Genomic DNA, 23,844 nt, shown 5'->3' with positions numbered 1-23,844 from the left:
GCAAAACTGCAGGCATCAGACCAGATGAGACCTGCTAATGGCTGCACCCCATTCCCTCATTGCAGGTTTTATTCATTCCCAAACAACAACAATCCAAATTATAGAACTGCTTTTACTGCTCTCTCAGATGTCTTGATTTTTCCACTGGAAAACCGGAGAACAATGTCTGAAGGAAGGAACTGCTTCCCTGGGTCCTTCTGGGCCTCCGCATCTCATGCTTTGCATCTGCAACCCCGGATAGTCCCTGCAGAACGGCAACTCCGGTGCCAAGAAACCTCCGAGAGAGACGGGGAAGGGGTAGCTGGAATCCAGCAATAGGATTTTGAGACTAACCAGACTTTCAGAGGCAGGGGGATGAACGCTCAGAAGCCCCACCCCACCAAACCTTTTGACTCAAATCTTGTCCTTGTCCTGCAGACCAGTCCCTCTGGAACGACCTTGAGGGTGATGTGATTCCCATAGTCTTTGTAGGCATCAAGAGCACAGCTCCTGCTGCGGCTTATATCTGGCCCAAATGTTAGCATAGCAGAGTTATTTCATTGATATGCAGACGCTGTTTAGCTTAGAAAAGAAAGTTTTATTTACGGTAGAACATTCCAGATAGGAAAGGTGAGGCAGAGGATAGAGCTCCTACATCTAGCTGGCTCAAGAGAAGAAGGCAGACTGAGAAGCATCCGGGAAGAAAGAGGAAATTGCCCTAAGAGTAGAAATCTAGGGACAGACAAAAGGCACACTTAAAAGATAGAAAGGTCCTGAACTCTCTGACCTATCTAACAGCCCTCTTGCTGCCCCCTCAGGGTCCTCCTCTTCCTGGTTAACTTTGTACACCAGACATTGCATACTCCAACACCAAACTGGCCAAGAATGCTTGAGAGCCGCCTGCTAGTGGAAACCGAGTAGTTCAGCCGTGGGATGGGCTGCCTAAGGAGGTGGGGAGCTCCCCCTCACTGGCAGCCTTCAAGCAGCAGCTGGACAGATCCTTCTCCTGGATGCTTCAGGCTGATCCAGCCTTGAGCAGGGGGTGTAACTAGGTGGCCTGCATAGCCCTTTGCAACTCTATGGTTCTATGATTAGCTGGCTAATAGGAAAAATGACTTTTGTTGCTTGGGAAAATGCACCACATTTTAAATTGGAGGTATCTTGTGGACATGCAACCAGGAATCCATGCTCCATGCACTCTTTATGCAGAACAAGACTATAGCTGAGAGTGGTGGTCCTAGGCAATATATCTCTTAGAAGGTAGGCTCCAAAACGAAACACTATGGAAGGTTGGGGAAACCAAACAGATTTCTCTTGACCACCCAGCAAAATGTTAGAATTTGTTTTAGATAAGAGTGCATTGGAAATTATAGATTGGCCCCTGAGTAAAACTCATGTGGGTCAAAACACGTCTGGTCTGTTCGTGTGCAGTTAGATAGGTATATGTTTAGTTTTTACTTTGTTTTTAACATAATATTGGTGCACTTTAATAAATATTTGTTATAATTTTTAAATATTGCTTTAAAATTTGTTTTATAGCTCAATTTTTGAGTTGTTGACTTTGTCTAGGTTGGGTTTCTGTTCCCTTTTTGGTTTCACATAAAAAAAACCTAATGCATCATTTGGCTCGCAGCTCTTCCTCTCTTATCCCACCTGACACAGCTTAAACATCTATCTGTCTGCACTCACCTAAAGTGCAAGGTCATTAGCCCTGCACCATTGAGCCAATTGCACCGTGGAACCTAAACTCTGCACAGAACTCAGCCCTGTTAAAAGGACATTTCAACCCCCTCCAACTTTGTTGCTGGCCCTGCTCTTGGCTCTTCTGAAATCACTGAAATCACAGGATCCCTTCCATGTTGTAGCCGGTTCCAGACTCAAGCCTCCTTCCACACCTTTGCAGTTAGTTCACTGCATCCCTGAACACCCCTCTGGCATTCCCAGATGTTTATTCTTCACCTGAATCCTCTCTCTCTCTCTCTCTCTCTCTCTCTCTCTTGTGCAAGAGAGGAATAGTTCTTATTTAATGGCCTGCATGGGTTGCACCCGACTGCTTTTTTGTTATTTTTAATAACATTTTTAGTTCATTTATTTGTGTTCATTAATAGCCGTATTGGTGTGAAGTAGCACAATAAAATCAGAGTCCAGCAGCACCTCTAAGACCAACAAAGATTTATTCAAGGCGAGAGCTTTTGAGGGCAAGCGCTCTTCCTCAGACTAAGCTTGCACTCGAAAGCTCACGCCTTGAATAAATCTTTGCTGGTCTTAGAGGTGCTGCAGGACTCTGATTTTATTGGAAATGAACTGGTAGTCAATGGAGAAGTTTGAAATAGCCCAGATGCGTTCCTTTTGGCTAGCGCCGGCAACAATTTGAAAGGGACCACCAACTTGTCTCATCACCGTGGCAATGAGCTAAGAGGCTGTACCGTTTTCTGCCCAATAGCCTGTGCCTTTGAGGTACGCCCCCCCCCCCAATGCAATGCAGAGTTCTGAAAATAAAATGCAAACAATTATAACAACACAGACAAGCCATTTTGTTTAACCCATAGAAACTTTATGAACATCTAACTGGACAAAATACATTAGAAAACACTTTTAGTGCCTTGAATTTCACAGAATAATGTTGAATTGCTGGACAGCTTCCGGTTGCTCGGCTTCCGGTCAGCAGCGACATGCAGGGAGACTTTCCATGAGGTGGGTGGCACCCTCAGCCTCGTGCAGAAAGTGACCACAAGAGCAGGGTGTCAGAAGGCAGGGCAGAAGTGCCGCTTCCAGGTATTGACTGCGTTTCATGTTTCTCCCCAGCCTTCTGCAGCATCCTGGCCAGCAGCATCCTCTTCATCCTAACACTCAACGATCACTTAAACTATATTCTTGAGTACATTTCAAGAACATGAACCTGATCTCTCTTTCCTGTGTGGCTACAACCATGTCCGCAGGTCCGTGCCCCAAGGAACCCCTCCTACCCCTACCCATCGAAAGCTTTGATTGTGGGCCACAAGATGCCCTCTGATGCCCCTTTCACCCGAGTGACCTGCAGTTCTTCTGTCTGATCCGCACCTGCTGGCTGCAAACTGGACAAAACGGAATGGATTGCGCTCTCTTCTTAGGCAGCCGCTGTTACCCACCCAAGTATGCAGAAGCACTGATATCCCTCAAAGACAATATTAAGTCGGCAGGCACATTTCTGATCCCCCCCCCTTCCCAATATTCAGGCAGGGGTGTACGGGAGATCAAAGTACAGAGACTGTAGCAGAAAGGAGAAAATTATATGTTTCCAAGCACAGTGCACTGCCTAAACCACCACAGCACGTGCCCCAGTGACACAGAAAGGCAGGCGGCCCAGAGAAGAAATCAAAATCCAGGATCTCTGTTGGCACCACCTTATCTTACTTCTACACTCAGAGGGGTAGCCGTGTCAGTCTGAAGGAGCACAACAAAATTTGAGCCCAATGGCACCTTTAAGACCAACAGAATGCATGGCACACGAAAGCTCACACCTTGAATAAATCTTTGTTGGTCCCAAAGGTGCCATTGGACTTAAATTTTGTTCTGCTCCTTCTACACCATTAGTCATGAAGACGTCTGTGTTGGTCCCAGGAGATTGTACATGCAGCAGTGTGAGACCAGGTCATCATCAAAGAATTGAAATCCAAAGGAGAGCTTTACCCGTGTTGTAGATAAGCAGAACATGGCCGTACACAAGGGACAGATGGCTACAGTGATTCTAGGCAAGGGGCTAAAACAGGCTCCAAAGGCCATGCCCCCCGCCCTGGTCCAGAGGAAACATCAGGGGCAGAGTGTGTTGTGCACGCAGGCATGCAGAAGGTTCCCCCCTGCTGCAGAACAGAAGGGCAGGCTGAAGTCCCATCTGGTCTCAAGGCCAAATGCAGGTTGGACAGCTCCAAGTGCAGAGAGCAGACGCAGGGAGAGAGCCCCCATGAGATGTCTTTGATGTCACGGGAAGCTCCATCTAAGGGACACACAACAGCTCCTTCTGGAAGATCCAGCGCTGTTCTTGCTGTGAAGGAGAAGTATGTTTTTATTTTACAGTCACCACATTCCTACAAGGCATTTATAAAAGGAATCCATTAGCTTCACCCCCACAGAATATTTGCGTGCTGAATGAGGCAGAGCACAGGGGATGTTTGGGCAGAGACAGGGCAGGAAACTTCCCTGCATTTCTTCCAACAGCACAAGTCGCAGCAGACTGAAAAACACACACACACCTCAGCTGTTTCTTGAAAAGCCTCTCAAACCTCCGCCTTAGCCCTGCACATCACCAGTGGGAGTCCAGATGGAGGCCCACCACAAGGCCTGGGGCGGCCTCGGAGAAAAAGGCTACCAAATGGGTTTGTTAGCTCCAAAAGCCATCAGCTGTCTGTTAGCCAGCCAGCCTCCCGATGGCAAGAGGGGAAGCAAGGGATTGGCAATCGTAAGAGCTCGGAAGCAAGAGGGGAGAAAAGAGGGGAGAAAACATGGACTGGACGTTTAAATGAATGGCTGGGTGAAGACACTGTCTTGTACGGCAATCTTCCTTCGCATCATGCAGAGATTCGCAGTGTTATGTCACAATCCCGAAAAAGGCTGTTCTGGGCAACACACACAGCATTTCAGGAAGCAAGAGAACTGGTGCCGGCTCTCTCCACAGCCTCTCTGGAACCTGCCAGGGTCAGCCCTGGACAAAGAATCAACACCAGAACTATTACGGCAGAGCTGAACATTTGGGAACGTCACGTGGCCCAGGCATGCAGAAGGCCAGCAGGGGAGCAGCACGCCTGAATCCCCACCCCCAAGACCAGCTGCACTCGGATCCTCCCAGAGCAACACCTCCTTCCTGACTAGGCCACAATACCTGTTAGCCTCTCAGCTTGCATCACTGGGGAGCCTGCCTTGGGGGGAGGAGGAGCTGCGGAGAGAGGGGAAAAGAGCACGGTACAAATCACCCTGCAACTCCAGGAGGGCAACGGAGCAGCCAGAACATGGAACTCAAGGAAATCAGGAGGGGGCAGCCATGCTGCTATGCTGTCAAAACCCACAGGTGATGCGATGCCATAGCTTAGTGGAGGGGAGTTGGGGGCACAACGGCCATGGCAGGCACAAGATCTGCTCCCCAAAAGATCTCAAGATCCTGCCTGTTAAAAAAGAAGCCTCCAGCCCTGGTGCCTGTGGCCAAAGGCATCTTGAAACCATGCAGTGACCTCCCTGCAACTGATATCAGGTGGCCACAAGATGGCTGGCCAGCACCCCCCCAAGGCCCCCCCCTTGTCATTTGTCTGCAAAAGGCTCAGTGTGCTGAGGTATGGCCGCTATCTTGGGACATCCCTCCCAAGCCCAGTGAGCCCCCCTCCATTGCCCTCACCCAAGGAAGAGTGGCCCCAGCCCTCTCCTTACCTTCCAGTCCTGAAGGACGCCGTCTCAAAGAACTTTGTTCTGGAAGCCACTCTGCAAAGGAACCAGCACAGGCACTGATCAGAGAGGAGCGGCCAACAGCAAAGCTCTAATGCCCTGGAATGGACAGGCATGAAGATGCCCAGCCCCCCTTGCCACTCGGCACAGTCGGATGGAAGCCCCACTGCAAATCCAAGATGAGGCTTGTAAAGCGACACCGCTTGGCAAGGAGCCTGTCCCAGGCAGGGGCCCCCTTCTCAGTGCTTTCAGCCTCTGCTTGATGACACCTGGCTCCTAACTCCAATCCCAGGTGAATCCTACAAGTGCGGCTCTGTCTGGCCTCCCCACCAGGACACCTTGCAACCTCCTGCCTATCTGGTCCACTGACCTCCCCTCGCCTTTTGGAGCTGCCATTCCTAGGACTGTATCACTGCAGGACTGCAGCTACGTGACTGAGGCCTTCCAACTTTCCTGCTTGAGGAAAGCTAACACTTTATTTTGCAAAAATCGACATCCTGCATTTCCAGCCTTACAAGGGCCATCAAGGCAGCTAACAAATGAAAACATACCTAATAAATTGTTCTGACAAGCAGCTTCTTGGTAAACTGCTTGTTGGAAAAAATTATTGTTCTTTTTGGCCGGTCCTTCCCTCAGGAGAGCGGGATGGCCTTGAAAGATGGGCAGCAGAGGCAGCAGCGAGGGCCAGCACAGTCCTGCTCAGGGCTTGGCCACCGCCACCCATCTGTGGAGGCTGCCCTCATTCTCCTGAGGGAAGGACTAGCCTGGGCCTCCAGGGTGGGCGTGGCCGCTGCCTTCCTTCCTCTCCTTCCTTCCTTCCTTCCTTCCTTCCTTCCTTCCTTCCTTCCTTCCTTCCTTCCTTCCTTCATCCCTCCCTTCCTTCCTCCCTCCCTCCTTCCTTCTTTCCTTCCTTTCTGCCTTCCTTCCTTTTCCTGCCTGGAGTATAAATGAGCAGATAAGCCCCCCTCCAACCTCCCACACAGCAGCTTCATAGAGATTGTGCAGGATTACGTCCAAAGCCTTCGGGGAGGGTGGTATATAAATGTGAATAAACAAACAAACAAACCATGTGCCTCTTTCCCTATTCGGATGGGCACCTGCAGAGCGGGGAGGGGTCCCTCTGCGCAGAGCCCGGCTTCCCTGTGCACACCCACTCTGCTTCACAGTTCCCGTGGGGCTGCTGCTTTGATTTCAGGAGAGGAGGCGTCAGAGCCAAGCTGGCGGCTGCCGTTGGTGGCCCTTGACCGCTTTTCAGGCATGGCTGCTGAGACGACCCTGGCATTGCAGCCCTGTGGCTCAGTCATGGCAGCTCACCAAGGCCTTTTTCAGCATGGTCTGTACGGGGCTGGGATTCTCCAGTTTCTAGCTGTCGTCTGCGCAAGGGATTTTCCCCCAAAGGAGGGAGTGACAGGAGCCCAAAGGCACTCCTAAGTTTACTTGGGACGAGGCTGAACAGCTCTGACCCGGACTGATGTTTAGTGTGGGAGGGCGGGGTTCACATTTACAAGTTTTGCAGCCGACAAGAGGGGGACAGAAACAGGAGCAGGCATTAGAGAAAGTTCCAGCTCTCTTGTGCCCCACTCTGTCCACCTGATGCAAGCCTGCAGCCATCTAAGCTTGCCATCTCTGGACTGGGAAATTCCCATAGATTTGGGGTCTGGGTCTGGGCAGAGCAGGTTTAAGGGCAGGAGGCGCCTCATGCCAGAGAATCGTCTTCCAAAGCAGACATCGTCTCCAGGGGAACTGATCTCTGTCATTTGAAGATTACTTGTAATTCCGGAAGCTCTCCAGGCCTCACACTTGCCTGAAACCCCTGCTGAGCCCCTGCAGCTTAATCCAGACACCCGCTCCCCGCCCACCTTTTCAGATCCTCCTGGCGGCATGGAAGTGGCCCCCTCTCATTTGTCGACTCGGACTGAGGCCTGGCTCGGGCAGGCAGGAGACGGAACCAGAGCTTGCGAAGGCTGAAGGCTCCGCGGGCGACCACAGGTGAGATTTCAGCTCTGAATGTCCGTTTGCAGAACAAAAGTGCCGGCAACAGGACCACCAGCCCTTATGCGGGAACATCCGGCATGGAGGCCCCAGGCCCCGCCCTCTGCCCTGCCCCCGTTGCCTCTGCTCCCCGCCCAAGCTCTCCTGGGGGCGGGGGCGGCCTCAGAGGGCAGCAGAAGCTGGCGAGGCCCAGAGCTGAGCTGCATTTGCCTTCGCCACTCATCCTCCGAGGCCGCCCGCACCCTCCATCTGCTGGCGTGCTCCCCGGGGTGGGGCGACAGGCATCACGTCCGTGGCCACATCCGATTGCGGGAGCACACCAGGAGATGATTCCACATCAAAAAATGGATGCGAACCGAAAGATGCAGGCGCAGAGGGAGGGGAGCATCCCCAAATGTAATCTTTCTTGATCTGGTGTAGGCTGCCTCTGCGACTCCTCCTCGCCCTGCTTATGTGTCCCAGGTCCGCTCCTGGCTGGCTGGCTACTCACACCGAAGGGAGTGCTTCTCCTGGCCCTCCACTCGACAGCTCTGGCTTCGGCTCCAGCTTCTGAGGTGGGGGGGCTTTGCAAGGAGGGTCTGGGGGTCTCCCTGGAGGCCGTGTGATTGTCGGTTTCTCTCCGGGAGATCGCACTCTGGAGAAGCCTTCAGAATCCCCTGACAATGGAAACAAGGCACAGTTCAGTGGCAGTCGCCCGAAATGTGGAGAGGCAGGGGCTTGGGGGGAGGGGAGGAGAAGGGGGCCCCTCATTCCGTGGGCCCCAGGCGGGGCAAGGAGGCCGTCTTCAAGGGCTCCGCACGACAGCTAGGCCAATGGGCTTTGGGCAAAGGGAGCCAAGCAGCCGGCCTCTGAGCCAAGGGAAACCTCAGATGGTTCCTTCTTTTCCCAAAGGAGGGATGACAAGTTGCTGCAATCCAAAGATCCAGCTTCTTCCCTGCACGAGGGAAGGCAGGCAGAGGAGTCTTTTGCCACCCAAAGTGCAGTTGGTGGAGCACCTTCCTTTATTCTAATAAACTAAACTTTTCATCAAGAAGGTTTGCTTTATTTGGACCTCACAGGCCCTCAGTTTCTGAAAATCTGAGAACTTCCAAGACTGTGTAATAATACCAGGCATGTCCAGACTGCCCAAAGTGCTCCTTCCTTCAAACAGTAGAGCCCGAACCACAAGCACCCAAAATGGGACCCGTCATCAGAAGCAGAGAAGTCCCAGCTATGCCAAAAAAAAACCCTCACTCCCCGGCTATGCCTCTTTTCACCTTCCGGCTGAAAAAGCCATCCAGGGCAGAAACAAGGCGGGTCTTGTAACGTTTGTCAAATTGAACCTTCTTGGATCCATAACCCTTCTTAGGGCCTGTCCACCACTAGCCCAGGCTTTGCTGTTAAGAACTGATCCCCCCTCAATACATTTCGCCAGCCAAAAATCCTGAAGGACTCTTGAAGTGGGAACATTTAATAAACTTTTTATCCTTCTTAAAAACGGACTATCCTGCTTCTAACTGTATACTGGTGGGTGACTTTAATGCACGCATAGGTCACAAATCTCTTGCTGTTCCACCTATTACATTTATTGATTCTAGTTCAAATAGCGCCTCTGGTCCATTCTTGAATCTCTGTAGCAAATTCAACTTAAAAATTCTAAACGGGTCGGTCAGGTTTCCTAGCTCAAACTATTACACTCATTATTCTAGTTTAGGGCACAGTGTTATTGACTACATGTGCGCCTCCAAGGAATTTGTAAATAATATATGCAACTTAGAAGTCGGTTACAGGACAGAAAGCGATCACATGCCCTTGTTGTTATCTTTCCGGGCTAAGCTCTCCCTAGCACCACTCATCGCTACACCATCCACTGCTAAAGACTACAGTCTGCTGAAAAAAATTTTCTGGTCCCCAAAGGTTGCCTTACAGATTAAATATTTTTTAAAGAATCCATCTATTAGCTCAATAAGGGATCAGATATGTAAAACAAATGTCTCTGACTTCTCTATTCATCTCTATGATGATATAATAGATTCACTGGCTCAATTTGGGAAAGTATCTACTAAGCCTTCAAACTTTCCATCCTCATGGTTTGACAATGATTGTCTATTGAAAAAAAGAGAATTAAGGGATCTTTTCAAAGTAGCGGTCAACTCAGGGCTAAAGAAAGACTTTGCTCAGTTCTTCGCTAACAAAACTACGTACCAAACTGTACTTAAAGCAAAAAAAGAATATTTCTTCCAAAAACGTTGGTTAACACTCCATAACGCACTGAACTCTCCTAATAGTCGACTGTTTTGGAAAACGATAGCCAAGTTTTTGGGCAACAAATCCCCCATAGCCCCGCCGATCTCACCCCATATCTGGGAAGAGCATTTTCTAAATGTATTCTCTCCTCCCCTCCAGCCTGATAACCAGTCCTCTTCTATCGATTTTTCTTCTCTACCTCACTAGGCACCGGTTGAAGTGGAAGAGACCCATGAGTTGATAAGATCTCTAAAGCCCCATAAATCACCCGGGCCTGACGGCATCCCGCCAGAGCTCATCACTGATAATGCTCACTGGTGGGCCCCTATCCTGGCAAAGGTATTTTCTGCAACTGACTCTACTGGTCAAATTCGCAAATCATGGTTAAACTCCATCATTTTGCCATTTTACAAAAAAGGAGAAGTTACCCGGCCTATGAATTACCGCCCTATTAGTTTACTCTCTATAATTGGTAAACTCTACAGTAAGCACCTGTCCTTGAAACTATCTAACTGGTACTCAGCAAGAACATTATAGGGCCTGAGCAAATTGGCATTAAAAAAGGCTGTTCAACATTAGACCATTGCGCTGTCCTATCCTTTTTATGTGACAAGTATATAAAGCCTCCAAGAGGCAAACTATTTGTAGCATTCATAGATTTGAAGATGGCATTTGGCTCTATCCTTAGATCGTCTCTGTGGAGCAAACTTGCCAGTCTCAATATTGACCCTCGCCTCTTATTTCTGCTAGAGAGTTTGCACTCTAATAACTTTTGTCAAATAAAATTTTCCCAACAGGGTAATCTAACAAATAAAATACCTGTAAGAATGGGTGTCAAGCAGGGCTGTATTTTGGCACCTCAGTTATTTAATCTATTCCTACATGACCTCCCTGTATATATCTGGAGGAGGTGAATGGTCATCCGCCTATGTTAGGGTCAAGACCTACCCCCCTACTATTGTATGCTGATGACACAGTGTTATTATCCAGAACAAGAACTGGTCTTAAGCGTTATCTTAACAAATTTACTGAGTACTGTCGGGAAAACTATTTAAAAATTAACTTTGAAAAGACCAAAATAATGTTTTTTTTCAAAAAGGCACTATAAATATTTATGTATAATTGGCGGAAATAACATCGAACAGGTCTATCAGTTTAAATACCTTGGAATCACGTTAAATTTCAACAACAAATGGCTCACGCACAAGAGGAAAGTTAGGAGTTCCATGAAAGGCCCATTGGCTCTACTAACAAAATTTTATTCTCAAAAGGGCAATCAGGACCTCTATGCAGCGCTGAAAATATATTAGGCCAAAATGGTTCCACAGCTGCTTTATGGGATACCAATCTGGATTGAAGCATTCAATCACGATCTAGAAACACTCCATGGCTCCTTCCTCAGGTCATTATTCCAAGTCCCTAGAAATGTGGCTAATGACATCTTAATTGCTGAACTGGGCCAACAGAGACTTGAAGCCAGAGCCTGGTCTCTTACCTTTAGATACTGGATCAGTTTTCATTTTAGGGCTCATTCAAATAACCTTTTAGCTGCCCTGCTAAGCGACCCCCATAACTCCAATTGGTCTCATAGACTCTCTAACAAACTCCTCTCATTGGGCTTAGACATACATTCTTTGATGGACCATGAGGAGAAAAGTATTTATAAGTGTATAGTAAGGAGACATTGAATATCAATCCTTACTGTCATTTACTTTTCCATCCTGCTCTCCCCGTGTATGGAATATTGTCCCGCTATACAAAATTATCCCCCCCTACCTGACTATCATTGAAGTTTTCTCTGACAGGAAAGCACTCTTATTTGCTCGGCTGAACTCTTTCCCCTCTAATGTTCTTTTAGGAAGGTTTAACCGCATTCATTTAGTGGAGAGACTATGTTTTCACGGCTGTATGGTCCCTGATCTCCTTCCGCACATTATTATGTTCTGCCCTAAATTTTCTCTATACCGCCAGGGGGTATCCGACATTCTATCTTCCTTTCATTTCCATAGTAACGAAACGGCCGCGATCAATAAATTACTTGATAGCAAGGATCCTGAGCAGATCGCCCGCATTGCAAAATTTTTAGCAAAGGTTTTTAGAATTAATTCATTGTTTTTAACAAAATTGAGTAACTCTGTCTGATTCTTATAATTGTACTATTTTGTATTTCCATACCTGTATTGCTTTTTTTTTATGCCAATAAAGGCTTTTGTTGTATGCCAAAAAAACCTGAACTCTCAGTTAGGAAAAAGGGGACGGGCATCTCCCAAAGCACCGTGAATGGCGCCCCACTCTCAGCCAGGCTTCCTGGTGCCCTAATGTAGCCCTGCCCGTTCTGCCTGCCGTTCTCTCCCAGCCGCCCGCACGAGACCTCAAACTCTCCTCTTCCAGGACGCTCCTGGCTTGATGCTAAGTGAGATAAGTCTGCCCAGCTGGCATGTGTGGCTGAACCTCCCCCAGGCCTTTCCCCCTGCAGATTCCACTCTCAGTCAAGATGCAGAGTGAGCTCTACAGGGCAGGGACTGAATTCCATTCATGGGGAGGATTAGCCACTAAAACCTGCCTTCGTTCTAAATCCAGGTGGCAAAATCTGAATCCTGCAAGCCTAGGAACGAAGCAGCCTGCATTCATGGTGTAGCCCTCATTCACCATGGCATCCGTGGATGAAGGAGCAATACAGATGTGCCAAGACAGATGTGACACAGGAGTCCAGGAAACAAGAGTTCCCCAATGTGCCCTTCAGTGGCAAAGAAGCTGCTCCCAAGATTCCACCATTCACAGGTCAGACCATGGGAAAACACATCAGGTTCATGACAACAACTACCGCCACCACCTCAACATTTGTCTAGAACAGGGGTAGTCAAACTGTGGCCCTCCAGATGCCGGTGGACTACAATTCCCATGAGCCCCTGCCAGCATTTGCTGGCAGGGGCTCATGGGAATTGTAGTCCACCGGCATCTGGAGGGGCAGTCCATGGGCATCTTGACTACCCTTGGTGTAGAACATATTTTATACTTCTTGATCTTAACAAAATGTTTGTGTGTACACACACACATATATTATACTGGAGAAACTCGTTACAAGAACAGGGATAAATCAGTGCAAAACGTCTTCCATGGGAGTAGAATATTTTGAATTTTTAATACTCAAACTCCACCATCCAAAGCGATGGGAGCTCCTAAACATCTTCTCCGGAGCCTCTCAAGTTTCGTTTTGGCTCGAGGGTTTTGTTTTGAAGCATACCCTGGCTCCCTGAAAGGACCTCGGATCAACCAGGCCTCAGATCAACTAGTTCAAGCTTCCCGAATCCTGCTGCATGGAATCAAGACAGCCAAGTTTTAAAAGCAACTCAAGCCGAAAATGATTAGTTGGTCTGGGGTCAGCTTTAATCAGTAAGGTCAAACTCATTGTGGTGCTGCTGAAGATCCTGTTCTTGGTTGTTTATTGTCGAGGTTTCTTATCCCAGAACGAATGGGATGAAATTAATTCAAAAGAAATTCCATCTAAACATCCAGAAGAAGTTCCTGACAGTTAGACATTGGCGGCCGATTTGCTCGCGGCCTGGCGAGCTTCTCGCTTCGGGGGGGGGCAGGGAAGAAGGAGCCGCGGCCCGGCGCCAAGGCCTTCGCGGCCTGGCACCAGGCCGCGGCCCGCAGGTTGGGGACCACTGGACTAGATGACCCATGAGATCCCTTCCAACTCTATGATTCTATGAGGTGGGTTGACTTGCAGAGGGAAAAAATCAACCTAAACCATGAACAGTAGTTTCGGCATAATACGTTCTCAAAGATACACTGAGCTCCCTGCAACATGTACAGTTGGTTTAAACAGTATGTTAATTATCGCGACTTCTTCATTAGATCAACAGTTGCAATAAGAATATAATGATGTATTGCCAAGTGAAGAAAGCTGAAGAATTAGCTTCTATGCCAGGGGTGTCCAGACTGTGGCCCTCCAGATATCCATGGACAACAATTCCCATGAGCCCCTGCCCTTCCATAGTCATCTGGAGAGCCGCAGTTTGGCCACCCCTGCTCTATGCAATTCAATGAAAGAGACAGCTATATCTTTTTCTTTCTTTTTAAAAATAATTATTCTTTTATTGCAGTATTAGAAGCCAAACGTGTTGCATTCAGGAATACAACGAGCGCTAGATGAGGGGGATGGAGTGGCAGAACTCTGCAGGTGGCCTCCCCCTCCCACCATGACCTGGAAAGGCTGCAGGCAGCTGTTAGGAAACTCACTGGCAGGGGCAGCTCTCACGCGGCAGGGATCTGCAGCCTCCGAGCCTCGGAGGGAAGTGGGAGGAGGAGGGGGCAGTTGGGGGGTGGGACAGAAGGCAGTTGGCTGGCCGCTGGGCAAACAGGCAAGCTGCTTGGAGGACAAGGCACTCAGGGGCAGGACAGCTGCCTGAGTAGGTGTTAAGTGCTGAGTGGCACTTAAGTCATGAGACACGCTCCTTCTCTAAGGCCTTACCAGAATACTGAGTGTAACAGATATCAAATGGAAAAGAAATAAAAGAGAGAGAGCAATTGTTTAACATATTGGACCCCAATCAGGTTTTTTGGTCCCCTGACCCAGTTAGTTCTGGTTATCCAGAAAGTCTGTATAATCATGCCATTATTCTTGAAATTCGTGTGTTGTTCTCCTGTTGACCAAACTGGTTAGTTTGGACATTTTTGAAAGTTCTGCCAGTATCTGCCAATATCAAGCCAAGCCGATACTGATGATAGTCTTGGAACTTTCCAGTCTTGCCAAAATCAATCTCACCAAGGTCATGGCATAAAAAAAAGAAAAACTCCACTTGACGTGGCAGATTCTCTGGACAAACACTTAACAACATATATTCAGGTTTCATAGGAAATTTAACATTAAGCATAGTCTCTAATAAGGAATGAATTTCTGCCCAGAATTTGCTAACTTTAATGCACCTCCGCCACATATGAAAGAAGGAACCAGATTTGTCATTATATTTCCAACAGATATCATTACAGTCAGTTGCTATTTTACTGATAACCTTGGGTGTGCTATACTAACGATAAAACATTCTGTACCTGTTCTCTCGTATGGATTGACATTTTGTAGGCTTGGGTCCCTTAAGCCATCATCTTTCCCATCCTTCCAATGGAATATTACATTCTATGTTTGCATCCACTGGATCATACATTCTTTAACCTGCTCAGTTTCCATTTCAAATTTCAACAAGAGCTTATACAGTTGTTGACCTTGAAAAGCAATATTTCCAAATTCTGGGAGGGGTGCTGTAACATCAGTCTGTTTCCCAAATCCTAATTTAAATCTTGATGCTAATTGATTATATTTTCAGTGTGCTTGTTAAAATATCCTTATATTTTAGGCAGCTGAGTCTTTTTTGTTGCGGTCTGGTGAAATATGCTTCAATAGGGGATTCACCAGGGAGGTTTGATTTGTATCTATTCCATACATGCATCATATTTGGCATCAAAAAGTTCAGATTCAAATTTGATTTCTTCTTTTCACCAGGGGAAGGCCAGAGAGCACTATGAAAGCCTTCCTGCCAACCCGCTTTTTCAAGAATCAAATCTCTCAAAGAGGGATCTTGGACCCAATCCGACAGCAGCGTGAAAATAAAGCTTTAAATTAGGAACTCTTTGCCCTTCTCCCCCCCCCCCCGTCTTGTAAGATTTTAAAGGCAATCCTGGGTCTCTTGTTATCCCAAATGGATTTATTTACGTCACATTTGTGTATGATAGTATCTTTTAATTGCAAAGGTAGAACTTGAAACAGAAAATTAAACTTGGGCAAAATATTCATTTTAACCGGAGCTGACCAGGAGAGCTTCAGGTTAGACCATCTTTGAATTTCCAGTTGAATTTCTTTGCATAATTCAAGATAGTTATAGATATAGGTTTTTCAGGTCCTTTTTAAAAAACACACAACTAGGGAACAAATTGCTATTACTGAAGCTGTGCTTGTGTCTTTCATCTGTACTGAACAAGGTTCAAATCCATTTGCCACACCTTGTAAATCCTCCATTACCACCATCAGATTTATAAAACGTTGAAACTGCAAACATTGAAATAAAGAAATCATATAATTACTATGAAAGTTTACCTGCTCATAAGACAAAATTTCACCATTTTTCACTAACTTGCAAAAATTCTCCAAAGTTTGCATCAGTCTAGCCCTTGGGGGCAATTGTGTTCTCGGTAACCAAGAAGAAAGATCCAGCTGCTCTGAAGCAACAGTCTTGGTCCAGGAGCATCTCTGAGATCAACGAAGTGTAATTCTGGGGACAATCTTTCATGAGCATGCCGACTGCTTCAGGCAGCTCACTGCGTTGGTCTGAAGCAGGAGAGCAAACTCTGCTTGAAGGCCAGCAGAGTTTCATTCAAGATCCAAGCTTTGGTGAAGCTTATCCCCAGAATTAAACTTTGTTGGTCTTCAAGGCACCCCTGGACTCAAGACCTTTTCCTGCTGAGCAACTGAGCAAGTTACAGGAGGCTAAAATGCTTCCACCTAGAAGGCACAGCAAGACAGGATGAGCTAAAGAAGCAAGGGATTGTGGGCAAGCTGCAACAGGAGAGCTGATGAAGTGCACGTCACAAGCAAATACAATTTTTGCAAAAAACAAACAAACGACAGACAGACAGACAGACAAACTTACCCTCCTTGCCACAAAGTCCAGGTCTAGGTGCAGGCCTCTTGGTATGGGCAACGGACACCTTCCCAGAGGTCGCACCAGGCACAAGGCCATTGGTGGCTTTGCTGGTGAACTTGGCTCCCCCGTCCTGCAGCCTGGACACCAGCCTTCCCACATCCACCTCCACACACTGTCCAGGCTTGCCTTCTGAAACGACCTTCCCAGGATCGAGATCTCCCGCCCTTTGCGCAGGGAGCCTGCTGCGCAGTAGTGGCTTGGGAGCTTCTGGGTAACTGGGCATGATCACTCCATTGGGAGCTGTGCTGTGGTTGCTACCTGCTGGGAAAAAGGTCATGCTCATAGTTGTAAACTTGAGAGATGCACACAGACCTATTGCTAGCAGTGGACAGCAATACGAAAGAATCACTCCTGCCATGTAATAAGCCTCAGTTCAGCTCAGCCTGACCATATTTACGTAGCTCGGAATTCACACTCTGCGGTTATAAATCCCGTTATTTATGAAGTGGGCAAAAATAAAATGTTGAGACCCCGCAGGGGTTATTTTTGCGGCTGGAAATGCTCTAGTACAGCCCAAAGTACATTTCAGAGTCCCAAGGTTGCTAGACATGACGAGGGAAAGGCTTTTCATACAAACCTCAAATACATAAATACTAAATAAACGATCTGGCGGTGTGGGCCGGGGAAGACCAATGCACAGTACAGGCAATTTTCACCAGCCTGGGTTGATTTGCATTCAGGCCACTGAATTCCCCTTGGCTGCAAGCAGTTCGTCAATACAAACAAGAGACACCAAGCCTGAAAACATCATCTATTATGTGCTGCCTAATAAAATTATACACTACACTTTAGCAAAAAGAAGTTGAACTGCTTCATTTAGAATGTTTAGATTCGAAGCAGCCGGTCAGCCCCAGCACAGCCCCATTAAGGAAGAAGAATCATCCATGAAAGTCCATAATGAAGGTTGAGGGCTAAATGGGATGTGGGCAACCAACAAAACCCGCATGCAAAGAAGCCCCGTGGTCAAGAGAGACCCAATCTTGTGAGGAGTTCGCAACTGCAAACCGTTTTCCAACAAGAAAGAACTTGCTCTTTCAGATGAATCCTTAATTCTCTTCTGGGATGTGCGATAAAAAGCTCCATCCCACAGTCCAGGGAGATGGCTCCCCCCCCCCCCCCCCGGAATAGAGCCACTGGTGGGGAAATTTCAGAAAGAGTCATTGAGGATTTTTGAAGAAAGATGACACTTGCAATCCTGGACTGCAGGTTGCATTAGAGGCAAGAATGAGCTCATGGACTCACATAAGGCACCAGCTAAGGAGACTATAAAAGGAGGAGGGAGGGAGGGAGGGAGGGAGGAGGGTGGTGGAAATCAACGTTTCTCATTCCCATCAAGGCCGAAAGTTCTCATTCCTGTCAGCATCAACAGGCAAAGTACATCCCAGCAGAAGTACAACTGGAAGCTAAGAGGTTGCTGTCAACATGGCAAGATCCTTCCAAGTTTCAGTTTGCAGCAAAGTAAGCAAGCTGCGTGCCCAGCCCATGGTGGGGAAAGGGTGCCGGTCAGTTTCCCTGGGGCTGAGACTCACCCTCCAGCCGCTTCCTCGGGGTGCCTGGCTTGGAGGGCCATCCACGGAGCCTTCCCCCTGGGTCTTCGCAAGAAGACCCCTTCTCTGAAGAGCAAACTCATTCTGTGATCTGGTGGAAGCACCAGCCCGGCTCTGCTTTTCCCGAGGCACAATGTCACCCCGTTCCCCATTCGATTGGCTGCTGCCCCACATAAGCTATGTAGATGCCCCAAAGGCAAATGATTTGGCCGCTGTGGATCTGTGGGCTCCCATATTTAATTCAGAAACAGCAAGACACAAAGAAATTCAAAGGCCATGAGGAGAGGCCTGCTGGATCAGACCAGTGGTCCACGTTGTCTCACACAGCTTCCCACCAGCAAGGGGGCACAGAGGACACGGTCTTCCCCCTCATGTGGCCTCCAGGCTTGCTGCCTCTGAACATGGAGGTTCCCTCCAGGCACCGTAGCTAGTAGCTATTGACAGAGCTTTCTGCGACAAGTCCGCCTAATTCCCTTTGTGGAACCCAGACCACCTAAAATCTGGGTTTCGTGGGGCTCCTCCATTGCCCCCCCCCGCCAGGCTGTTTAAAATCGACCTGAAACCCCCTGGAAGAGATCTGGCATTGACCTGAAGAGACCCGAACTGGTGCCAGGCCTTGGAAATGTGCAGGACGAAGGCGAGTGAACAGAAACTCAGACAGAGGCACTGGCGGATGATCGCAAAGCCAGGCAAGGGCTGCAGAATGTTATTCATTCATTTGTGTTAAGAGCTGGCTTCTTACGCCCCACTTTCCTCTACCTGAAGGTGTCCCAAAGTGGCTCACAGAGAACAAGTCAATACAAGGAACAGGATGGGAGATTCAATGAACAAGGCAACAGCATTAGGCTTGCAGAACCCAAGAGAAATCTAAAACGAGAACTGAAGCAAATCTTGAGTGTTAACGTGACACAATCAAAGGTGCAAAAGCATGACCCCCTCGGACCCTCGTTCCTGGACCAGGCGGCGCTCTCCCCGACTACGTTGCCCAGGTTGCCCGAGGGGCAGATCCCTTTGAGCCGCCTGGGGCTGCTGGGCTGGCTCCAGCCTTTCCCTGGGAGCCGGGTTTGCTCACAGTTCACCCCTGCCCTGCAGCAAGGCATTCTGGGTAGGGAAAGCTATAAAACCTCCACGGGTGCCCAGAATGCGGCCGCTGCCCTCTCAGCAAGTGAGGGCTGCCTGGAGCATCTCCTGCCTCCCACGTCCAGACCCAATTCAGAGCGCTGCCTGTTCCCTCTTTGCAGAAGCCCCCTCCCTGGTGTGGTTCCCTGGCACTGAGCTGCCAGGCCTTGGGATGCCAGGCAAATACACTCGGATTTCCTCAGGCCTTCCAATGAACTTTTCAGCTGCTGTCCGTTTTTATGTTCCCTGAAGGGTTTTCTTTTCTAAAGTTTCATGCAGTGCTGCTTTTAGGATGTTCTAAGATCTTTATCCTAAAATTAATCTAATTAAAAGTTTGTCATTTCTTCCATCATATGTTGCTGCCATATTTATGCATTTGGAGGATGTTTTATTGTTTTTTGGTATGTTGTGAGCTGCCCTCGTGATCTATATATGAACACACACAAATGTTTTAAATAGAATAAGATGCTGGCAGGGATCCCAAGACGTGCTTAAGGCTGGCGCAAGGAACTCACTGGAATGCGGATGTTTTCTTTCTTTCTTTGACTGGCTGACCTCTCTTCCACCTCCCAAGTCCTTTCCCAAACTGCTTTTAACCGTCCCTGAAATTTTATGGGGGGGGGGGGGCAGAAGGGGCTGCTTGAGAAACAGGAGTCTCAGGCCCTCCCAGTTCCTGGCAGTTCTTCTATCAGACACACCCTGAGCTCATTTTAATCTCATCTTGGTCAACCGTGCAATGCACCCCTTGCCATGGGCTCCAGTGACTGCTCCACTGCCTCCTTACTGTCCCTTCGTGTCCCTGGGTCTCTCTGCTGCATCCACCTCGCACGGCCCCCTCCGTTGAAGACCGGGGGAATTCCGAAAGCAACATCACACCAAAGTAAGCCACGGGAAAAGGCTGGAAACGGACACAGCATCGGACATCTGGCTCAACTAACCTTCGTTCTCTTCCACGGAGCCACCAAAGAAGACGGGCCTCTCCCTTAGAGGCCGCTTGGAGATGGAGATGGGCTTGTGCCGCCGAGTGGCCACCCGTGGAGGAGGCACAGGGGGCGTGGCGCTGTCCTCCGGGGGACCGGCGTATATCTAGTGGGGACAGAAGATTGAGTAGAAAAGGGTGAAAGACCTAAAAAGAATGGTCCACACAGAGACCTCCTGGTATGGATCTGATCTGCTATCACTGGAGGGAGGCAGGCAGGCATTGGCCTCCCCCGTCCCCTCCCTCCATTCTGCAGCTGCCTGTCTGTCTCCCAGAGGGCACAAGCAACTTGGCTGTATAGAATCACAGAATCATAGAATCAAAGAGTTGGAAGGGGCCATACCTGCCATCTAGTCCAACCCCCTGCTCAACGCAGGATCAGCCCTAAGCATCCTAAAGCATCCAAGAAAAGTGTGCATCCAGCCTTTGCTTGAAGACTTCCAGTGAGGGGGAGCTCACCACCTCCTTAGGCAGCCTATTCCACTGCTGAACTACTCTGACTGTGAAAAACTTTTTCCTGATATCTAGCCTATATCGTTGTACTTGAAGTTTAAACCCATTACTGCGCGTCCTCTCCTCTGCAGCCAGCAGAAACAGCATCCTGCCCTCCTCCAAGTGACAACCTTTCAAATCCTTAAAGAGGGCTTTCCCTGTGGGGGAGAACATAGCCCTGACTCCATTCCACCTTTCCCCCAATCTCAGTATCTGCCTTTTGAGAACAGCAGGCCAAACATTGGTTGCTTGTACACAAGCGGGCAGAGCCCCAGAGCAGAGAATGAAAACAGAAGAGGGAACGAGCCCAGAGCTCATCCAGCTGAGGTGACGGGGCACACTGGTCGGGAAACGGCCCTCCTAAGCACAGAGATGCCCATGAGGACGATCTGCCTTGATGGGGACGCAGCCTAGCCATGCCAGGTCGCCCCCCGAGTTTCTCCTGTTGCCAACTGTCGGGTTTACCTCCCCTCCCCTCCCCTCCCCTCCCCTCCCCTTGGGCAGCTATGAACAGCAGAGAGCAAGTTACCAGAACAATGGCCATTTCCAAAAATTTCTGAAAGCTATTTTTGAAACATAAGACTACTTATAATATATACCGGGCCTTCCCTATAAAAAAGAACAAGACAAACTGAGCCTGTTGATGCCACTATTCTGGCTTGACATCAGAGGCTATTTTAAATTGATCTTGTTAGATTTTAAATTGATTTTAATGAGCCGTTTTACCTGTCAACGTTGCTTAATATCATGAGCCCTGCCTTGAACCGTTTTGCTGGGTAAGGCAGTATAGACGTCAAAAAACAAAACAAATATAATAAAAAATTGGGTTTACGAATGATAATTGATTGGACTGATTTTTAATAAACATTTATCCTTTTTTTTAAAAATTATTTATCCCTGACCCATGTCTGCTCCTTTCCTGGTGATCTACACAGTTGGTTTGCACTGGTTTCTGGACACGCATCCTCCAAGTGTGCCCACAGCCGAAGACAGATTGGGGACTTTGACTGCAATCTTGCTCGTCCTGTGAGCACACCTGGAATTTGGACCTGGCATGATGGGAGCAGAAGTAAAATGGCTGCCACTGAAGGCAGAGGCAGCCACAAAATGGTTGACGCAGCTTCATTAAGTCACACAGTGTGTTCTGCAAAACAGTTTCAAGGCTTGGAGAAGAGTGATGAGAAAAGCACGAAGAATTAAGAGCTGCACTCGCCAAGATGGGCCGATTCCAAGCCCCCTTTGAGAACGTCCGGCTGAAAAGCTGCCCTCATGGAGACCTCTCTGAGGAGCCGGCCCTGTCTGAGTTGGGCTGGTGACCGATGAAGTGGAAGCAGCCTTTAAACTACTCATAAATGCAGAGAGCTGTTGACCTAATCTCAACTTCACAGACAAGGGCTTGTGTAATGTCAAGAGTTGTTTCCAGAAGGATCAAGTTTTTAATTTAGCTGTAGTGCTCAAGTTTAAAACTGTCAAAGCAGTAATTACCCACCCCAAGCCAGGGAACAATTTCGCTGTCCTTTTGAGTCTTCATAACGCGCAGCATAAATAACATCTCATATCTGCTTCAAACTCATTTGAAGTGTTTGCTCATGAGTGAGCGGAAACATCTGAACCCACACTTGTACGTCCCAAGTCTAATAAAATGTTACTAGCTTAACCTTATCACTGCAGAAATTAAAGGCCAGAAAGCAGGAGTCTGGCTTTTTAATTAAAAGACCTCTTTCCAAAGAGTAGAAATAGCTAATGGCATTCGCCTTGAGCCGTATCCTCAAGGGGAGGAAGGCTGCGAAGGGCAGGTTTTACCTCCTCTCCTAAATGGGAAGGGCTAGTTGGGGACACTTCTTGGGAGCAGGAAAGGCCACCCCCAGAGTGGGGCTACTGGCCTAGGGACAGCAATGGTCCCTCTCCACGTGTTGTGCACATCCTGCATCTGTCAATGGATTCTTACATTATAATCTCCCACGGCTGATCTATGAGTGACAGTTCTCCTACAGAGAATCTTCAAGTGGAGATGGAGAAGCTAGAATTCATTTCAGCTTATACGCTGGAAAATGCTGTTGGTTTGTCCTGCTCTAGATGTTTCAGAAGGATTTTGTCCTGCTCTAGATGTTCCAGAAGGACGATGCTCGGTAGTGAGAGCTGTCAAAGGCAGGACTTTGCCTTGGGAGGTGCCGTACCTTGTCGAAGTGCTCTACGAGGATCTCTACCACGATGTTTTGGAACTTGATATTCATCATGGCAGCCACTGTGTCCTCCTGAGCCCGCATGAGTGTGGGGCCAAACACCACCGCCATGTTGGATGGAGTCATCAAGTTCTCCCTGCTATGGGCGCACACACTGCCAGGAGAAGGAGAAAAGGAGAGACCCACGAGAGGGAGAGAGGTCAGAATAGTGTCCCAGCAGGGAATTTGGGGATTGAGCCATGACCGAGTAGGCTGAGGCTTCTGAGCACCCGTTGAGGCCCAAAGGGAACCGGGCAATGTGGCCTCAGCCCCTGACAGTGGGAGGCAGGATGAATCTCCTAGTCTGCCTAACTGCAGAAGCCCAGCCTTCTCAGAGCAGATCTGCAGCCCAAGACCTCACTCTGGATCCACCCCCAGAGACTGTTCTCAGATGCATTTCCACTGGATTTAAAACAAAATGACAAAAACTGGAGCTCAGTGACACCTCTCCCTGGGCAAATGGCGCAAAGCGCTGGAAAGAGGCCCCGGCTTGAATGTGAAGCGGCTACGGCGGCTGCTGTTTCACACTCAGGCTCAGTGACTCCTCCTCCCAGGGCACAAACAGTGCAAGGCACACGCAGGCGGGGAGGAGCGCCCACCTGGGGCACAAAGGAGCCATCACAGATGCTTCAGGGTCGGCTGTCTTGACACCACCTGCTCCAAGCCCAAATGGCAGCTGCCCTTTGACCCAGGCTGTCAGTCAGTGAGAATACCAGGCTCTCCGAGTCAGTACTGGGCAACTGGTCACCTCATGCATCCAGTTTGGATTTGGGCAGAAATATCTGCAGCCCTGGCTTGACCCCGACATGACTGTCCTCTGAGAGTGTTTTTATTTTTAGCCGGGGGTGGGGGGAGTGGGGGTGGGGGGGTGGAGATGGCCAACGAGGCAGTGTGGCTTTTGCAGGTCTGCCCTCTGGTCGGAGAGACGGCCTGAAGGTGCAGGAACCTGGCGCTGCTTTCTGGCCTCCCTGAACTCCCAACAAGCCAGCTTGCCAACTGCTGTCCGTGTTCCACACACATCCACACACACTATCTTGTGAAGGGAAAGGTGCAGAGAAGGCCAGGTGAACAAAACAAAGAATGTTTGGGGGGGGGGTGTTTTAAACAGGCAAGGAAGGAGGAGTGAAGCAGCACAGCTTTGCAAAAAAATTAATGGCTTTCAAGAAACAAAAAGGTTT

General features: G+C 48.7%; 1 protein-coding gene across 4 annotated transcripts in view; it reads right to left on the bottom strand.

Annotated features, from left to right (window-relative positions):
* Positions 1 to 2,508: 2,508 nt before the first annotated feature.
* Positions 2,509 to 23,844, bottom strand: part of OPHN1 (oligophrenin 1) — a 107,812-nt gene continuing 86,476 nt past the window's right edge. The window contains exons 18-24 of one of the 4 annotated variants that reach the window (XM_077308399.1): positions 22,622 to 22,781; positions 19,912 to 20,059; positions 16,254 to 16,565; positions 7,871 to 8,036; positions 5,374 to 5,424; positions 4,835 to 4,888; positions 3,846 to 4,000 (exon numbers count right to left, since the gene is read on the bottom strand). In XM_077308399.1, the coding sequence (XP_077164514.1) occupies positions 4,846 to 4,888; positions 5,374 to 5,424; positions 7,871 to 8,036; positions 16,254 to 16,565; positions 19,912 to 20,059; positions 22,622 to 22,781 (880 nt within the window). In that variant the 3' untranslated portion in view covers positions 3,846 to 4,000; positions 4,835 to 4,845. Of the gene's footprint in view, positions 4,001 to 4,834; positions 4,889 to 5,373; positions 5,425 to 7,870; positions 8,037 to 16,253; positions 16,569 to 19,911; positions 20,060 to 22,621; positions 22,782 to 23,844 lie in introns of all 4 variants that reach the window. The other 3 variants (XM_077308398.1, XM_077308397.1, XM_077308396.1) reach the window with 3 other exon arrangements.

This window comes from Paroedura picta, chromosome 13 (assembly GCF_049243985.1).
Source record: "Paroedura picta isolate Pp20150507F chromosome 13, Ppicta_v3.0, whole genome shotgun sequence".
Lineage (NCBI taxonomy): Eukaryota > Metazoa > Chordata > Lepidosauria > Squamata > Gekkonidae > Paroedura > Paroedura picta.
This window is presented reverse-complemented; position numbering and strand designations above follow the sequence as displayed.